At 36.4% G+C, this 15,625-nt stretch overlaps 1 protein-coding gene across 3 annotated transcripts in view; it reads left to right on the forward strand.

Moving 5' to 3' along the window:
* The window catches only part of LOC306869746 (G-protein-signaling modulator 1-like), a 32,851-nt gene extending 18,204 nt beyond the window's left edge, over positions 1–14,647 (forward strand). For 2 of the 3 annotated variants that reach the window (XM_079416641.1, XM_079416643.1), the window contains exons 5-14: positions 721–844; positions 968–1,083; positions 1,940–2,095; positions 2,414–2,522; positions 2,599–2,746; positions 3,421–3,491; positions 3,912–4,076; positions 9,031–9,187; positions 9,890–10,095; positions 11,518–14,641. In XM_079416641.1, the coding sequence (XP_079272767.1) occupies positions 721–844; positions 968–1,083; positions 1,940–2,095; positions 2,414–2,522; positions 2,599–2,746; positions 3,421–3,491; positions 3,912–4,076; positions 9,031–9,187; positions 9,890–10,095; positions 11,518–11,712 (1,447 nt within the window). In that variant the 3' untranslated portion in view covers positions 11,713–14,641. Of the gene's footprint in view, positions 1–720; positions 845–967; positions 1,084–1,939; positions 2,096–2,413; positions 2,523–2,598; positions 2,747–3,420; positions 3,492–3,911; positions 4,077–9,030; positions 9,188–9,889; positions 10,096–11,517 lie in introns of all 3 variants that reach the window. The other variant, XM_079416642.1, reaches the window with a different exon arrangement.
* The last annotated feature ends 978 nt before the right edge of the window (positions 14,648–15,625 follow it).

Below are 15,625 nucleotides of genomic sequence, written 5' to 3' on the forward strand. Positions count from 1 at the left end.
GTTCTCTCAACTTATTTTTGTAGGAGATTCTCAACTTTTTGTTGTATAAACTTAAAACAACAAGTTGAGAAAACTCAAAAATCTGCTGAAGCTGGTTGCCTTAAAATTTTAAGTTGGCTCAACTTTTTTTTTTTTTTTTTACAGTCAACATGTCAAAATAAGTGTACTACTTAAAAAAAAAAATATTAAAACATTAAATAAAACATTTTAACATTATTACAAAGTGCACTTTTTAAAAAAGTGTACTTAAGTGTGTTTAGAAACATTCATGAAAGTGTCTCTCTTGAAGTCACTGAAGTGGCCTTTTATTTAAGTTAATATATTATCTGCAAGGACAGTTTTAAAAAAATAATCAGTAGCCCCCTCACTGCAGAACAAAGATCCAGGGGGCGGGGTTGGATCCACATCTTGGGGGTGGAGATGGTAGTTTTAGGGGTGGGGATGGGTGAGTTTAGGGATCAGGGGGTGGAGATGGGTAGGTTTAGGTATACAGGTGGGAGGAATTGGATCTAGATCAAACCACACCCCCTGGATCTTGTGTTCTGCAGTGAGGACCATCTCAATATAATAGACATTAAGTACACTACAAGTGCATATTCAGTACATTTAATCACTTTTTTTTTCCCAGGAGGGTGTTATAGTTAAAAATCAGTTTTTCTATGGGGAAATGAATGTGTTTTTACTTGAATAAAGTGAAATGCAGAGAGTTTTCTGTTTCAGGATGAATCTCTCCCTGGTGAAGGAGTTGGGAGACCGAGCCTCACAGGGAAGAGCCTTCGGTAACCTTGGCAACACTCATTACCTGCTGGGTAATTTTGTTGAGGCCATCAAGTTCCACAGAGAGGTACAAGCCAAACGCCACTAACCATCAGCTCATTCACTCATCTAACTGTGTACTGATGTGAAGCCTCTGCTGTGGCTGAGACAGAGTTTCAGAGTAACACACATCCCCTCCTTGTTTTTCCAGCGTCTCTCCATTGCAAAGGAATTTGGCGACAAGGCCGCGGAGCGCAGAGCATACAGTAACCTAGGCAATGCTCTCATTTTCCTAGGCCAGTTCAATGCAGCCACTGAGTATTACAGGTAACAACGACTACAGCGCCATCTAGAGGATGTGTCACGCATGACCAGCTGTTTATTAAAGAAACAGAAATTATTTTCTACAAACAGGAGGACATTAAAGAGCATCGTCAGAAAATTTCACTTGTGACAAACAAGAAGAAAAACTCACACATAAAGGCAGACTCAAGCAAAATAAATTAATGAAAAAATAAAAATAAAATAAAAGAGTAAACGGATGTGTCACAGTTGTAGTTTACATACATCTATGGATTATTTACTGTGCGCTTCTGGTTGTGTGTTAAAACTCACAAATAAGGGAGAGACATAAAATCATTAATGCCTTGATTTAGACATTTTTTTGTCATGTATTTATATGTTAGCACACTCTGTATTTTCCCCGTCATTGTAAACAATTTTACACTTAATAACTAAATAGTACTTTTGAGAATATGTTTATCATAAGGCTTATTGAGGAGAGGTGTGGTGTTTCTTATTTAAGAAAGTATTACTTTTATTTATCAAGGATGCATTGAATTGATCAGACGTGACTGTAAGGAATTTTATAATGTTAAAAAAGATTTCTATTTCAAATAAATGCTGTTCTTTGAACTCTATTCATCTGTGAATCCTGAAAAATAAAATATACCACAGTTTCCACAAAAATATTTGGCAGCATAACATTTTCAATAGTGATAATAACCAGAGATGCTTCTTGAGCAGCAAATCAGAATATTAGAATGATTTCTGAAGGATCAGGTGACATGGAAGACTGGAGTAATGATGCTGAAAATGCAGCTTTGATCACAGCAATAAATTAAATTTTAGCAATATTTCCATGAAAATTGAGTACTTACACAGATGTTTTGCTCTGTTTCAGGAAAACTCTGCAGCTCTCTCGGCAGCTGAAGGATCAGGTGATGGAAGCTCAGGCGTGTTACAGTCTGGGAAACACATACACACTGCTGCAGGAGTATGAACGTGCCATAGAATATCACCTCAAACACCTGCTCATCGCTCAGGAGCTCAACGACAGGTGTGAGCCGTGAACACACACACATATACACACACACACGCCCTACACCTACCCTACACCTAAACTTAGCCCTCACAGGAAACGGTGCATTTCTACTTTCCCCCAAAAAACTCACTCTGTATGATTTATAAGCGTTTTGAAAAGTGGGGACATGGGGCAATGTCCTCATAAGTCACATTCACCTTGTAATACCTATGTCATACCTGTGTCATTATACAAATGTATGTCCTCATTTGTCACAAAAACGCACACACACACACACACACATTCTCACATCAGTGCGACTCTAAGCAGTAGTGTGTTCTGTGTGTCTGGTAGAGTCGGGGAGGGCCGGGCCTGCTGGAGTCTGGGTAATGCTTATGTGTCATTGGGAAAGCACCGTCAGGCTCTGCATCATGCCCGGAAACACCTGGAAATCTCCAGAGAGGTGAGGCCACACCGATTCCCCATTCAGCAGTGACAGTCCTGCTTGGCATGCGTGTAACTTTGTGGATTTTGCTCAGATCGGAGACAGGAACGGAGAGCTGACATCCAGGATGAATGTGGAGGAGCTGATGGAGGCTCTAGGGGTGAAGGATGCGGATCTCTCTCCGTCTGAATCTGAGTTTAAAGTGCAGGGTAACACAGTCTCAGACGAATCATATCTAAACAGTATGTGTATCTGCAGATGACAAGCACAAACTAACACTGACACACCACATTAAACACTTCACTAGCGCTTCAGTACATGGGACAGCAGGGCAGGGTCATTATATACATGCATGTAATAAAAAATTAATTTAACATTTAACATTTTTGTTTAGTTAAATTCAAAGTACTAAAATTTGAATCAGAAAATCTGAAATAAAAGTGAATGAAATTAGTGTAGACACTGTATTTTCAAAATTACATTTTTTTTATTTTAAATAACAAAATATCTTAAATGACAAACCCCACAGCAACACTATTAAAACATAAACTAAAATGAAAACGAAACCAAAAAATATAAAAATCAAATTCAGAATATTATTAAAACCTATAATAGTATATCAATTCGTAAATAACACTACAGTGGGGCTAGTTCTTACACTATATAGTCTTTTCACAATGGAAATCTGCTTTTTGATTGATTTTCAAAATAATTATTTTAAAGAATTAAGAAAGCTCTCAGTGGAGTAACATACCATATACACAAATGTATGAGACAGCTTTCCTAACCATGATGTGACAGCTTATTTCAGTGCTGAAGTAATGCTGTAGTGTATGCTGTCCAAAAGTACATGTCTGCAGTCTGTAAATTGATATTACATGAATAATCATCAGTATTTGCTTCTTTTCTCCAACAGGAGCCAGACCCAAGTTCATCAAGAAAGCCAGCATGGATAGTGTGGACCTGTGGAAATACAGCTCTGAAAAGGTCACATGCTCAACATCTGAGTGACCTGGGTTTTACCATGCAGGACATGAACCTGAGTCAAAATCTTTTTTAGTTTAAATGCCTGTTAAACAAACCCTAACCCTAAAGTCAGCATCAAATGATGGACTCTCATCCAGGAGCATGTCCTGCTTGGCAGAATCATGGTCGTGCAGAAACACAGACACGTGTTGCTTTAATGCTGCTGTGATATAGATGTGATGCTGCTGTGATGCTCTATGACGTGGATGTGATGCTGCTGTGATGCTCTATGACGTGGATGTGATGCTGCTGTGATTCTGGATGTGATGTTGATGTAATGTTGATTTGAGGCTGATGTGATGCTGATGTGATGATGTGAGCATGATGTGTGGCTGATGTGATGTTTATGTGATGCTGATGTATGTTGCTGTTGTGCTGCAGAATGGAGATGCTCCGGATGTTGATGGTATTTCGAGAAGGTCGAGAAACCAGTTGTCTCAGTCTAGCAGAAGCAAAAGTTACGCAGAAAGTCAGTCATCAGATGAGAGACATTGGCTCGACTCACCTGTGGACACGGATGACATCACTGTTCATGTCACACCTCCAGTGAGTATCTATCTATCTATCTATCTATCTATCTATCTATCTATCTATCTATCTATCTATCTATCTATCTATCTATCTATCTATCTATCTATCTATCTATCTATCTATCTATCTATCTATCAATTCAATATTGCTTTATTGGCATGACTGTAAAAAATACAATATTGCCAAAGCTTGAAATATATATAGAGATATATAATAACAATGAAAATATCAAAATAATAGAATAAAACCATTATAATAATATAAACTTAAATACACAGTGTAACAAATAAGAACATCTAATATCTGTCTGTCTGTCTGTCTGTCTGTCTGTCTGTCTGTCTGTCTGTCTGTCTGTCTGTCTGTCTGTCTGTCCGTCTGTCTGTCTATCTATCTATTCAATTCAATTCATGTTGCTTTATTGGCATGACATACTTAGATACATATTGCCAAAGCATTGTACATATTGCCAAAGCATTGTACATAGCAGAATAAAAACAAAAAATATATATAATATATATCCATAAATAAACAAAACAAAATACATGTAAAATACATCCATATATATATTTATATAAACATTAATGGTACTACTAATGCAGATGTGTTCACGCTTTACTTCTTAGTTTGAGGCATTTATAAATATGTTGTGCTACCAAAGAGGAAGCAGGTCCTTCCCCGAGTAATATTCTTAATTTGTAATTTTCATGGAGTGACTGGAACTCAGGAATAATCTGCTGTATTTGACTGTACAGTGCGTCTCTTAAGGACGTGTATTTGTCACAGTGGAGGAGAAAGTGTTCCTCCGTCTCAACTGATCCAGATCTACATTCGTTACAGATTCGCTCTTCTTTAGGTAGCCATGTCTTTTTATGTTGTCCTCTTTCTATGGCCAGCTGGTGGTCACTCAGTCTGTAAATGTCTGTGAGTTATATTCCTGACTGAGATCAGATTATCAGCCAGACTGTACTCTCTGTTGAGTTTCAGATAACATTGGAGACGACTTTGGCCTTTGGTTTGTTCTTTCCAATGCTGTATGTATGTCTCCTTCTCTTCATTCATAATTTCTTTGATTCTTACAGGTTTTTCAGGGTTGGTGATATTGAATGCTTTGTAAGTCAGATCTAACACCAATACACAAAGATGACTTTTTTGGGCACTCATTTTTTTGTTTTTAGTGCTTTAAAATGAAGAGAATCTTCAGAATTAGAGTTTAAGTGAATCCAGAACTTTCAAACTCTTTTTTTAATGATTAGATTTAGGGGGAGACGGCCTAACTCCGCTCTGCAGGTGTTATTAGGCGTGTTTGCACATGAAGGATGCTTCTGCAGAACTCTACATGCAGAGCTTCTAAAGGGTTTTTGTGCCAGTCTTTATGGCTGTAGTTACTCGTTGGGTCCCAGATCTTGCTTCCATACAGGGCAATAGGCAGTATGACACTATTGAAAATCTTTTTCCAGATTCTGATGGGGATGTCTATTTTGAATAATTTTGTTCATATGGCGTGCAGTGCCCTGCGGGCTTTTACAATGTTCTAGATTTCTGTTTTTTTTCTGAAGTTCCAATCAAGGCAGTGTTTAGTTAAAATGTCAAGGTTGTTCTGGAGACCTTCTGGTATTTTAGATAGAATTAGCAAGTCGTCTGCATACAGTAAATATTTGACTTCTGTGTCGAATTGTAGTCCTGGACTGTCTGATTGGTCCAGCAGATCGGCCAATTCATTGATATATAGTCGGGCTGAGGCAGCAGCCCTGTCTCACTCCTCGCTGTTGAGAAAAATAGTCTGTCCTTTACCAATTTTTACTGCACATTTATTTTGGTTATACATGTTTTTAATTAAGTCATATATTTTACCCCCTATGCCACTTTGAATGATTTTTATAAAACAATCCATTATGCCAAGTGGAGTCAAAAGCCTTCTTAAAATCTATGACGCATGCAAATATTTTTCCGTCTTTCTTTAGGTGTACATGTTGATTTATTAATGTGTGTAGTGCGTGAATATGGTCAGTGGTTCTATGTTTAGGGAGGAAGCCAATTTGAGATTTGCTGATGACATTGTGCTGCTTTAAGAAAGATGAAATCCAAGAGTTGATTATAGAGCAAAATACTTTTGCCAAATTACTGGTTACACATATCCCTCTGTAGTTATTTGGATCTTTTTATTCTCCACTTTTAAAGATAAGAGAGATGAGTCCTGCGTTCCAGACCTCAGGAAAAACGCCTGAATTAAAAAAGTCAAATTAAAAAGTTTGAGTAGTGCAATCTGAAGGTTTTTTTTTAAATCATCTCTTTTTTTATGTTGTCAGGTCCACAGGACTTCTTACATTTGAGGGATTTCAGTTTTCCACTAAGTTCTTGTTGGGTTATTGGATAATCAAGTGGATTTTAGTTGTTTTTGATACATGATTCAAGAGCGTTAAATTTTTCAAGGACTTTTAACTGGTTGGGATTATTCAGAGGGTCAGTTTGAAGTGTATAGAGCTTCTCAAAATAATCTTTCCAAATTTGACCATCTTGTATGGCTAGTTCTTGTGGCTTTGTATTGTTTAGACTGTTCCAAGTGCTCCAGAACTGACCCTGATCAATTGTGTTTTCCATCTTCTGAAGTGTGTTGTTATAATGATCCAATTTCTTCTGTCTCAGTGTGTTTTTGTATTGTTTCAGAAGTTCTGAGTGCTTTAAGCGTAATTCTGAGTTGACTGGATCTTTGTGTTTTTGATTTGAAGTTAATCGTAGCGCTTGTAGCGTGTAATCGTAGCGTAGTGTGTGTATATATATATATATATATATATATATATATATATATATATATATATATATATATATATATATATATAAAGTTGCTAGTGCAGCAGTGTTTTAATGAGATTAATATTTTTTTTATTTTTTGCTGACTGTCAGAGTGTAAGTTTGCAGATGTGTCTGTCTGCAGGGCTTTAATTCAATCTATTTTTTAAAGTGCTTCACTAAAGGTTTCACTTGATAGCCGTGGCTCTCTGTGTTCCTTTGTTAATCAATACTCACACAGCTGCGTGGCTGCTAATGCATGTGACTTTCCCAGAGGACGAGGGATATATGAAAATATGTCTCAGTGTGCATAATTTCCTGCTGCTGATGCCTGTTCACAACTATCATCTTACATTACATTGTGACATTATTTTACCAAATTATTGGAATGCAAAAAGTATTTATACATTATAGTAATATTTGTAGTAACAACATTTTTGGTATATTGTTTCAGATTATAAGTAGATTTAGACTACTATTTTGATACTGTTTTAGCTGCTTGATTCTTTTATTTGATCCTAATTGCACCTTGTTCAACACGTTTACAATACAAAAGCAGTAATTTTGCATAGAGGCTTCACACATAATTGCCATTATTTTAGGATCATTTTTGGCTAATTTTAGGTTCATTGTTGACATGGTAATGCAATTTAGTCCTCGACCCAGTCCTCGACCTTCGACACACACACCGTGTCGGTGGCTGTTTTAGGGTTTATGCGTGTGACCGAAGGCCGTAACACCAGGGTCAGGGGTTTCTATGGAAACCGTGATGATGTTATTTGGACAAAGACCTTTCATGGTCCATTCACTCGCTCTCTCTCCCTGTATCTCACCCTCCGTGTAACTGAATTATTGAAGTAAATGCATGAGCAGCAGTGAGAGCTGAACAGAGACAGATGAGCAGTCAAGGGAAGGTGTAGCAGAGACCGGACGCTGACAGGTGACAGACATACAGGCTGAAGAATGTGAGGCTTTGCTGTGCATGACTTTGTATTTGCATATATTTGTATGTGATCGTGTGTTTTAACATTCTGCGGTCTTTGAAGGTGTGCTTATACAGTCTCTGGTCATTATTGACCCTAAAATCCGTCCTCCCTTCCCCAACCGTCCCATAATCAGAGTCAAATTAATGAGTTGTTTTCCCACAGTCAGGCACAAAGATGGAGAAAGAGAGAGAGAGAGAAAGATTGGACACACACTGATGGAACAGAGCGAGAAATGTCTGTGATTGGATGGTCGGCTGTGGATTAATGAATCGCTCCATAATTATTCATATTTAGTCTCACTATGATAGTGATCTGCTGGCTTTATATTGCGTTGCATTGTAAGATTGTGCTATCAGGACATTTGAGCCTGAATGTGATTTGGTCTTGTGTTGCTTGATGAGTTGGGATGTGACGATTAAGCTTTGTCATGATAGATTGTCTAACTGTGGTTGAATGTTATTAGCATGCATGCTGATACAGGACAGCGGTTGTTATGGTGGAATGTGCCGTTATATGTGGCTGGTTTGTGGAAGTGTTGTTGAACAGGGTTGGGTCGCTCATGCACGCTCATTTCACCCTGCTATTGACTGATTCCAGATCACTGAATCAAACAGCAGCTAATGTGCCACTGGTTTTAAGGTGACCTTTGAATCAGGATGACTGAAATGTGTTAAAAGGCATTTTGATTTTTAGTTATGAATCTTTCAAGATCTTTAGTTTTTGTATTTGAGTGTTTTGGTCTTGGTTTCTGTACCCTGCTGTGGAGAGTGTTTTAGTGTGTGTGCATCCGACCACTGAAAGGTCATCGTGACACACACACACACACACACACACACACACACACACACACACACACACACACACACGCGCACACAGAGCTGTTGAGATGTAGATAAGAGCTCACATGAGCGTTTACTAATAGATACACCACCACATGACCAGGAACCCGAAATTCATTCATATAAGCTCGTAATAATAAGGCATTTTCAGTAATATGATGTGGTGAATGTCACAAAACATGTTAGGAATTTGTCATATTTGAGCCCTATAACAGACCAATGGCTGTAAGAGTGATGGATGAATGTGACATAATTATCTTTTGAACGTGCACACTGATATCATGCTGTGAATGTAGCTGGTATGATTACAGCTGATGGTGAGCAATGAGCTGATATTCTGATGTGTGTTTTCTGCAGAAACTGGCTCGTGACGCGTCAGATGAGGACTGCTTCTTTGACCTGTTGAGTAAGTTTCAGAGCAGCCGTATGGATGACCAGCGCTGTCAGCTGGACGAGCCGCCCAATGGAGAGAACGCCGGAGGAGCGGATCCAAACACACTTAATGACATGATCGGTCAGTCACACCATCTCTCTGACACTCAAGAGATCTCAATGTTCCTTAAAGGAAGAGATCACACAGCTATCACTTACTCGTCTCATGTTATTTCAAACACGTACGATTATGGATACATTTTAAAGAATATTCCCTCTGCTTTATTTACATACTGTGAAAGTGGCTGATTTATGATGCAAATTAATGCAAACAATGAGACTGCATTTGTTAACATTAGAAGTTTTTTTTCACTGTTAGATCATAATGTAGTAAACTAAAGCATGTATTAATTATTTTCAGCATTCATTAATACATTTAAAAAAACAAAAGTTGTATCTGTTCATATTATGTAATGGACCTGAGCTAACATGAGCTCAAAATGAACAGCTGTATTTTTTATTAAGTAACGTTTACAAAGATTAATAAATTCAGTGACAAATACATTGTTCGTTGTTAGTCGATGCATTAACTAACGTCAACTAATGGGACCTTACTGGTCTTTTTTCTTCAATATTTTGAATTAATTTTATTCTTTGCATTTTCCCCTCTTATTTTAATTTGAAAGTTTTAGTAATTTTTGTAACTGTTTTGCATTTCCTAATTTGCTTGAAAAACAGTTCAGTCAGGACCACTTTTGTCCAAAGAGCTGATGAAGCTCATCATCTGTATACAATGATGACAGATTAAAATCTTAAAGCACGAGTTGTTTGTGCTGTTTCTCAGATGCCAGTCTGTTGACGTCTCCTCAAACAGAAGAGCTCTTCGATTTGATCGCCAGCTCTCAGAGCCGTCGTCTGGACGATCAGAGGGTGAGCGTCAGTAACCTGCCCGGACTCAGAATCACCCACAATAACCTGGGCCACCTGTGTGGAGAGAATGACCCGCAGGAGCCTAGCGACGACTTCTTCAACATGCTCATCAAATGCCAGGTGAGACATAGAGCCTTCAGTTATCAGTGAAATCTATGACGGAAATGCATTGAGGCTAAATTCGTCTGGTGTGATTTCTCAGTGACTTTTGTTCTGTTCTAAACTCCAGTGAGCTCCCAGAAACATCCTTCTATATTATGAGTGCGTTCGGCGGTCCCAATGTCAAGGCTATGAACTAAAACTATTAAAAGAATGTTGCATTGAAGCTAAAATAAATAAATATACGTAATTTAAATTAAAATTTGAAGTTTGGAGCTAACTGAAATAAAATAACTTAAAAGTATAGTTCCTCCAAAAATCCTCGAAATTCATCAAAAATATCTTGAACAAAGGTCTTAGGTTTGGAACGACATGAGGGTGAGTAATTAATGACAGAATTTTCATTTTTGGGTGAACTCTCTCTTTAAGTTGAAGTACTACAATTATTAAAACTGAAATAATGCAAAATAGAACAATTAAAAACATATTTTATATCAGTTACATTTCTAATTTGAGTTTAAGTTTTTAAAAAGTTTTTGTAATTTTTCATGTTTTAGTATTATTTACAGATTATTAAAGCATATTTTGAATATCTTATTTTTTTATTTTCAGTTTTAATTTGAATTTTTGCAGTCTTATGTGCTTTTGTCATCTTTATTATTTTCCCCCAAATGTTTCTATTTATCTTTATTTTTATTTCAGTTTTAGCACTTCAACAAATTTCAGTTAGTTGCCAAGGCAACAATTCTAATTTTAATTTAGGTTTTTGTCATTTTGTTTTGTGCTTTTTGTCATTTTTAAATGTTTTTATTTTGCTTTATTTGCATTTACATTGTAGATTTCAATTTAAAATTAATTTAGTACTTCAACTTCAACTTATTTTATTTCAGTTGCCAAGAAAAAAAAAGAAGAAAAATTACAAAAACTCAAATTAAAATAAAATCAGAAAATAGAAAAATTCTAAATATTACATAAAACTATAATACTATATAAATAATGCTCAATTATGAAAACAAAAGGACAAAATAAAATGAGTAAAATTTAAATTAAAATGAAAACAGTGTAGGAAAATAAAAGTTAATTCAAAATATAAACAAAAAATATTATAATAGTACATAACACTAATATAATAGTATATCAATAACTTCATATACTTAAAGTAAAATCAAAGAACGAATGGGAATTAAGTCATTTTGACTTGATCTAGCCAAAACAGTTCATTTGGAGTTTGTTTCAGTAGTTCTGAACAGCTTGCCAGCACAAACCTTCTGGAAAACGTGTTAAGTTGTGAATCATGTTAAGTTAGTAAATCATGTCATGTTTGTGGCATCGCTGCTGCTGGTTAGTTGCTCCCCAGCACTGCTGGACAAGTAGCTCATGTCTGTTTGTGTCAAATAAAAACACTTCCTTGTGAACTGACTGTTTCTCTGTGCATTTGTTCAGTCGTCCAGGATAGATGACCAGCGCTGCTCTCCTCCTGAAGGGGGTCCGCGGGCGCCAACCGTTCCAGACGAGGATTTCTTCAGCCTAATCCAGAGAGTTCAGGCCAAGCGAATGGACGAGCAGCGTGTGCAGCTCCCGTCTGACGAACAGGAGCTGGATGACGAGGAGAGAGAGCCAGGGGCTGCAGACTCCTGAAAAAAAATAAAAATAACACACGCAACGAGGACCGAATGAGAAAGGACGATTGATGGGGAGTGTTTTAGATTGACTCTTTCATGAGATGAAGAAATGTGCACACAGTGACGCATGTGAGACATGAAAACACAAGTGCCATCTCAGTATACGGTGCAGATTTACGCCTCCTGTGCTTTACAGCCAATGATACATGATGTTTGATAGAGTTTATACTGATTGGAGGAACAGATACTTGGGATACAACTCTCTGGGCGAATTCAGATTTCAGCACCTAATTAACAAAATTAATTAATTTAACAAATCAGGTGCAAAAACATAAGTAGTTTGATCTTTTCTATTTTAGCAAAATATCTAAACAGCAGGAGAGCTGATGTACTTTACAGAGACTGTACAGCATCCAAATGCCTGAAGCGGCTCTTTAAAAGGAAAAATAATGTCTGGATCTGAAAGTACAGTCAGTTATAACCTCCTTCTCCAATTGATTTTTTTATATATTTAGCAGACACTTTATAACCAGAGTGATTTATAATACAACGAAGGAACAAAAGCAAGAGACATCAGATTATATTAACATATTAAAATAATAGTTCACCCAGAAAGGAAAATTTGCTGTTAATTTACTCACTTTCAGGCCATCCAAGATGTACTACTTCTTCTGACTGGACCGTCTCTGATGATTGTGCCACTGTAGTTTACGATCAGTGATTAAAAACAAAAACTTTAAATCAAATAAAATATTTTTGTTTGATAATGACAGCTTTTCGGGGATTTGGGGATCTATTACATGTTACAAATGTAGTATTTTTTGGACCAGTTTTAAAGTTTTATTACATTTTTGTTCCTGAAATCCACCCTTCTGCTGGGATCAGAATAATCCCGTTTATTTGGATCAAAATGATCTCAGTCTTACTAAAATGTTTTGAACAACACAAACTGAAGATTTAATCTAGATCAAAACCAAGATTGGATTTTGTGATCTAATCCGAATTCAGAATCCTTTTTTTCTTTTGAACAACCCATTTTCAAGATTTGAGCCATTCTGATGGCCAAAATCCGATCAGATTACTTTTGAATAACTGGCCCCAGTTTTTCTGCATGCCTGAGGCTCTGGATTACATATAATGTTGTAAATGATGTTCAGTTTTGATTGTTTCACTTGAATAAGACCTCGATATAATCGTCGGGAGCCACAGGTATTAATTTTGTGTTGTATGATATGCTGTATTTGACTCTCAATTTTATGAATCATTGTGGTTTCAGCTAAAAATCTTCTTTACTGTTCTGGTCAAGAAATAACGTCACCTACTTCTTGGATGGCCTAAAAATAAATTTTGGAGTTTGGGTGAACTATCCCTTTAAACTCCACTGATGGTCTGCTTTGTCCAGGCAGTAATGAAGTAGTGTTAGCTATTTGTATCAAGCAAATGCTGCTGACCTTTGAATCTGGTGGATTCTATAATAAGCCTCATATCAGCACCAGGTTAAGTTGGACGTAGGGTATAGATAATGCAATGTGGTGCTGGTGTTTAGTGAATTCGCTCTGTTGTTTCCTATGCCAGACTTTCAAATCAAGCTTCTCATTGTCACGTGTTTCTCGTCTACTGCCTTAATTAGACCTGCAGACTCTGATTGTATTCTTTGATATCGTGTTTTCTGAGCTTGTCAGCGGTATTTAGTCCGTGTCCATTGATAGTATTCCTAGTGTCGCGCAGATGCCGCTGTATCTTTCACCTTCTTAATCGCAAGTGCATTTTGGTTCAGCTTTAATCTTTTAGCTGCTGACAGCACTGTAACAAAATCAAGACATTAGGGCTGCTTTACATTCCGCTGTTTTTTTTTTAATTGAAGATGCTGTTGTAATTCCACAGATGTATTTATTGAAAGTGTTGAGAAATCTGTAAAAACAAGCAAACAAAAATAGAGACTGTGAAAAGACTTAAGTGTTGTTGATTGTGGGAAAGTATGTGAATGTGCATAAAAGCTAATTTAAGTTTGCACTTTCATGCTTCACAGTGCTTCGACTGAATTGACCAAACAGCTTTTAGTTTCTGAATCAAAAAAGAAGTGATTAGTGAGTTTTCCAAAACTGGCTCCAAATCACTGAATCGTGCAGTTCAGACACTGACTGAGTTGCTTTAGTTGGTCAATATTTTAGTCATTTGTGGCTGACTGAAGAGCAGAGTAATGGCTAATTGATGGCATTTTCACGTAGAAGCATTAAAAAGTCATTTTGAAATGTAAATCTTCAGTATTTTGGAAGTAGAGAAATTGAGCATTTTTGTTTTTTTTATTTGAGCAATTATTATTGGAGGGTATGAATATATATTATAATATATTTCAAGTCAATTCACTGCCATCTTGTGGTAAAAGAAAATAAGCAAATGCCTCAAAAGTTAGATTTTTTTTATTTTTTTTTTAACTTGAGAAAGTGTTATGGATTATGTATAATTCCTAAATATTTATGAAGTTACTTTTATTTTAAGAAGCTAAACAACTATTCATATTGATGAATATGTTTATGACTGATGCATGATGCTTGTAACTAACCCTCATTTTTAATATTATTTTTTATCTTACTACAGTGATCAAACCATCAGCTCACTGACTGAAGATGAATAAAATATGGGAAGTATGTACTAGATTCATAATGATATTATGTGATGATGAGGTTTAGTATGGGGTTGAATTAGTAAATTATTAATATATATATTATTTGTCATGGATTAACTGAAACGGACTACTTTTTGTAGTCTATTTGAGTTACCTATTTTCTTCCTGTATTATGATTTGCCTTCCATGTGTTGTTATAATATGGTGTGAATGAATCTGAAAGCCTTTGAAAAGCCACTTAATGTACAGAATTGTTTTATATTTATTTTCTGTTCATGAACATGGAAATGAATCCCTTGCTTTTAATAAAATGTTGATGAAATTGATATTAACCTTTCATATTCATCAGCAGAGAAACAGGTAGGCACTTTTGGCTCTTTCGGCTGAAACTCTCTTAAAACACATTTTAAATACATTAAAGTACACATCACTCTCGCTAAACTGTTTAATTTGTCAACTTTCAGTGTGACTATCAGAAGTGGACATATTTGTTGTGTGGTTGGTGAAGGGTGTTCAAAACAAGATTTGAAATGGGTCTGTAATTTGCCAGTTCATTAGAATCTAGTTGTGGTTTCTTAATAAGAGGCTTAATAACCGCCAGCTTGAATGGTTTTGGGACGTGACCTAATGATAACGATGAGTTAATAATATTGAGAAGCGGTTCTTTTGCTACAGGTAACAACTCTTTCAGTAGTTTAGTGGGTACAGGATCTAATAAACATGTTGTTGGTTTAGATGCACTGATAAGTTTATTTAGCTCTTCCTGTCCTATAGTTGTAAAACACTGCAGTTTTTCTTTGGGCGCGATGAATGAAGCTGAAATACTAGACGCAGTAGAATCTACATTTGATATTGTATTTCTGATGTTATCTATTTTATCAGTAAAGAAATTCATAAAGTCATTACTATTAAACTGTGAGGGAATATTTAGATCGGGTGGCGTGTGTTTATTTGTTAATCTACCCACTGTGCTAAATAAGAACCTTGGATTGTGTTGGTTATTATCTATGAGTTTGCGGATATGCTCTCCCCTGGCAGCTTTTAGAGCCTGTCTATAGCTGGACATACTGTTTTTCCACGCAATTCTAAAAACTTCCAAGTTAGTTTTTCTCCATTTGCGCTCAAGATTACGAGTTTCTTTCTTGAGAGAATGGGTATAACTGTTGTACCATGGCGCTGTACGTTTTTCTCTAATCTTTTCAATTTGAGGAGGGCAACAGTTTCTAATGTATTAGAGAAGATTGTGCCCATGTTGCTAGTCATTTGGTCTAGTTCATGTGTATTTATGAGTACACAGAGCAGT

The sequence above is a fragment of the Barbus barbus genome (assembly GCF_936440315.1).
Source record: "Barbus barbus genome assembly, chromosome: 5".
NCBI lineage: Eukaryota > Metazoa > Chordata > Actinopteri > Cypriniformes > Cyprinidae > Barbus > Barbus barbus.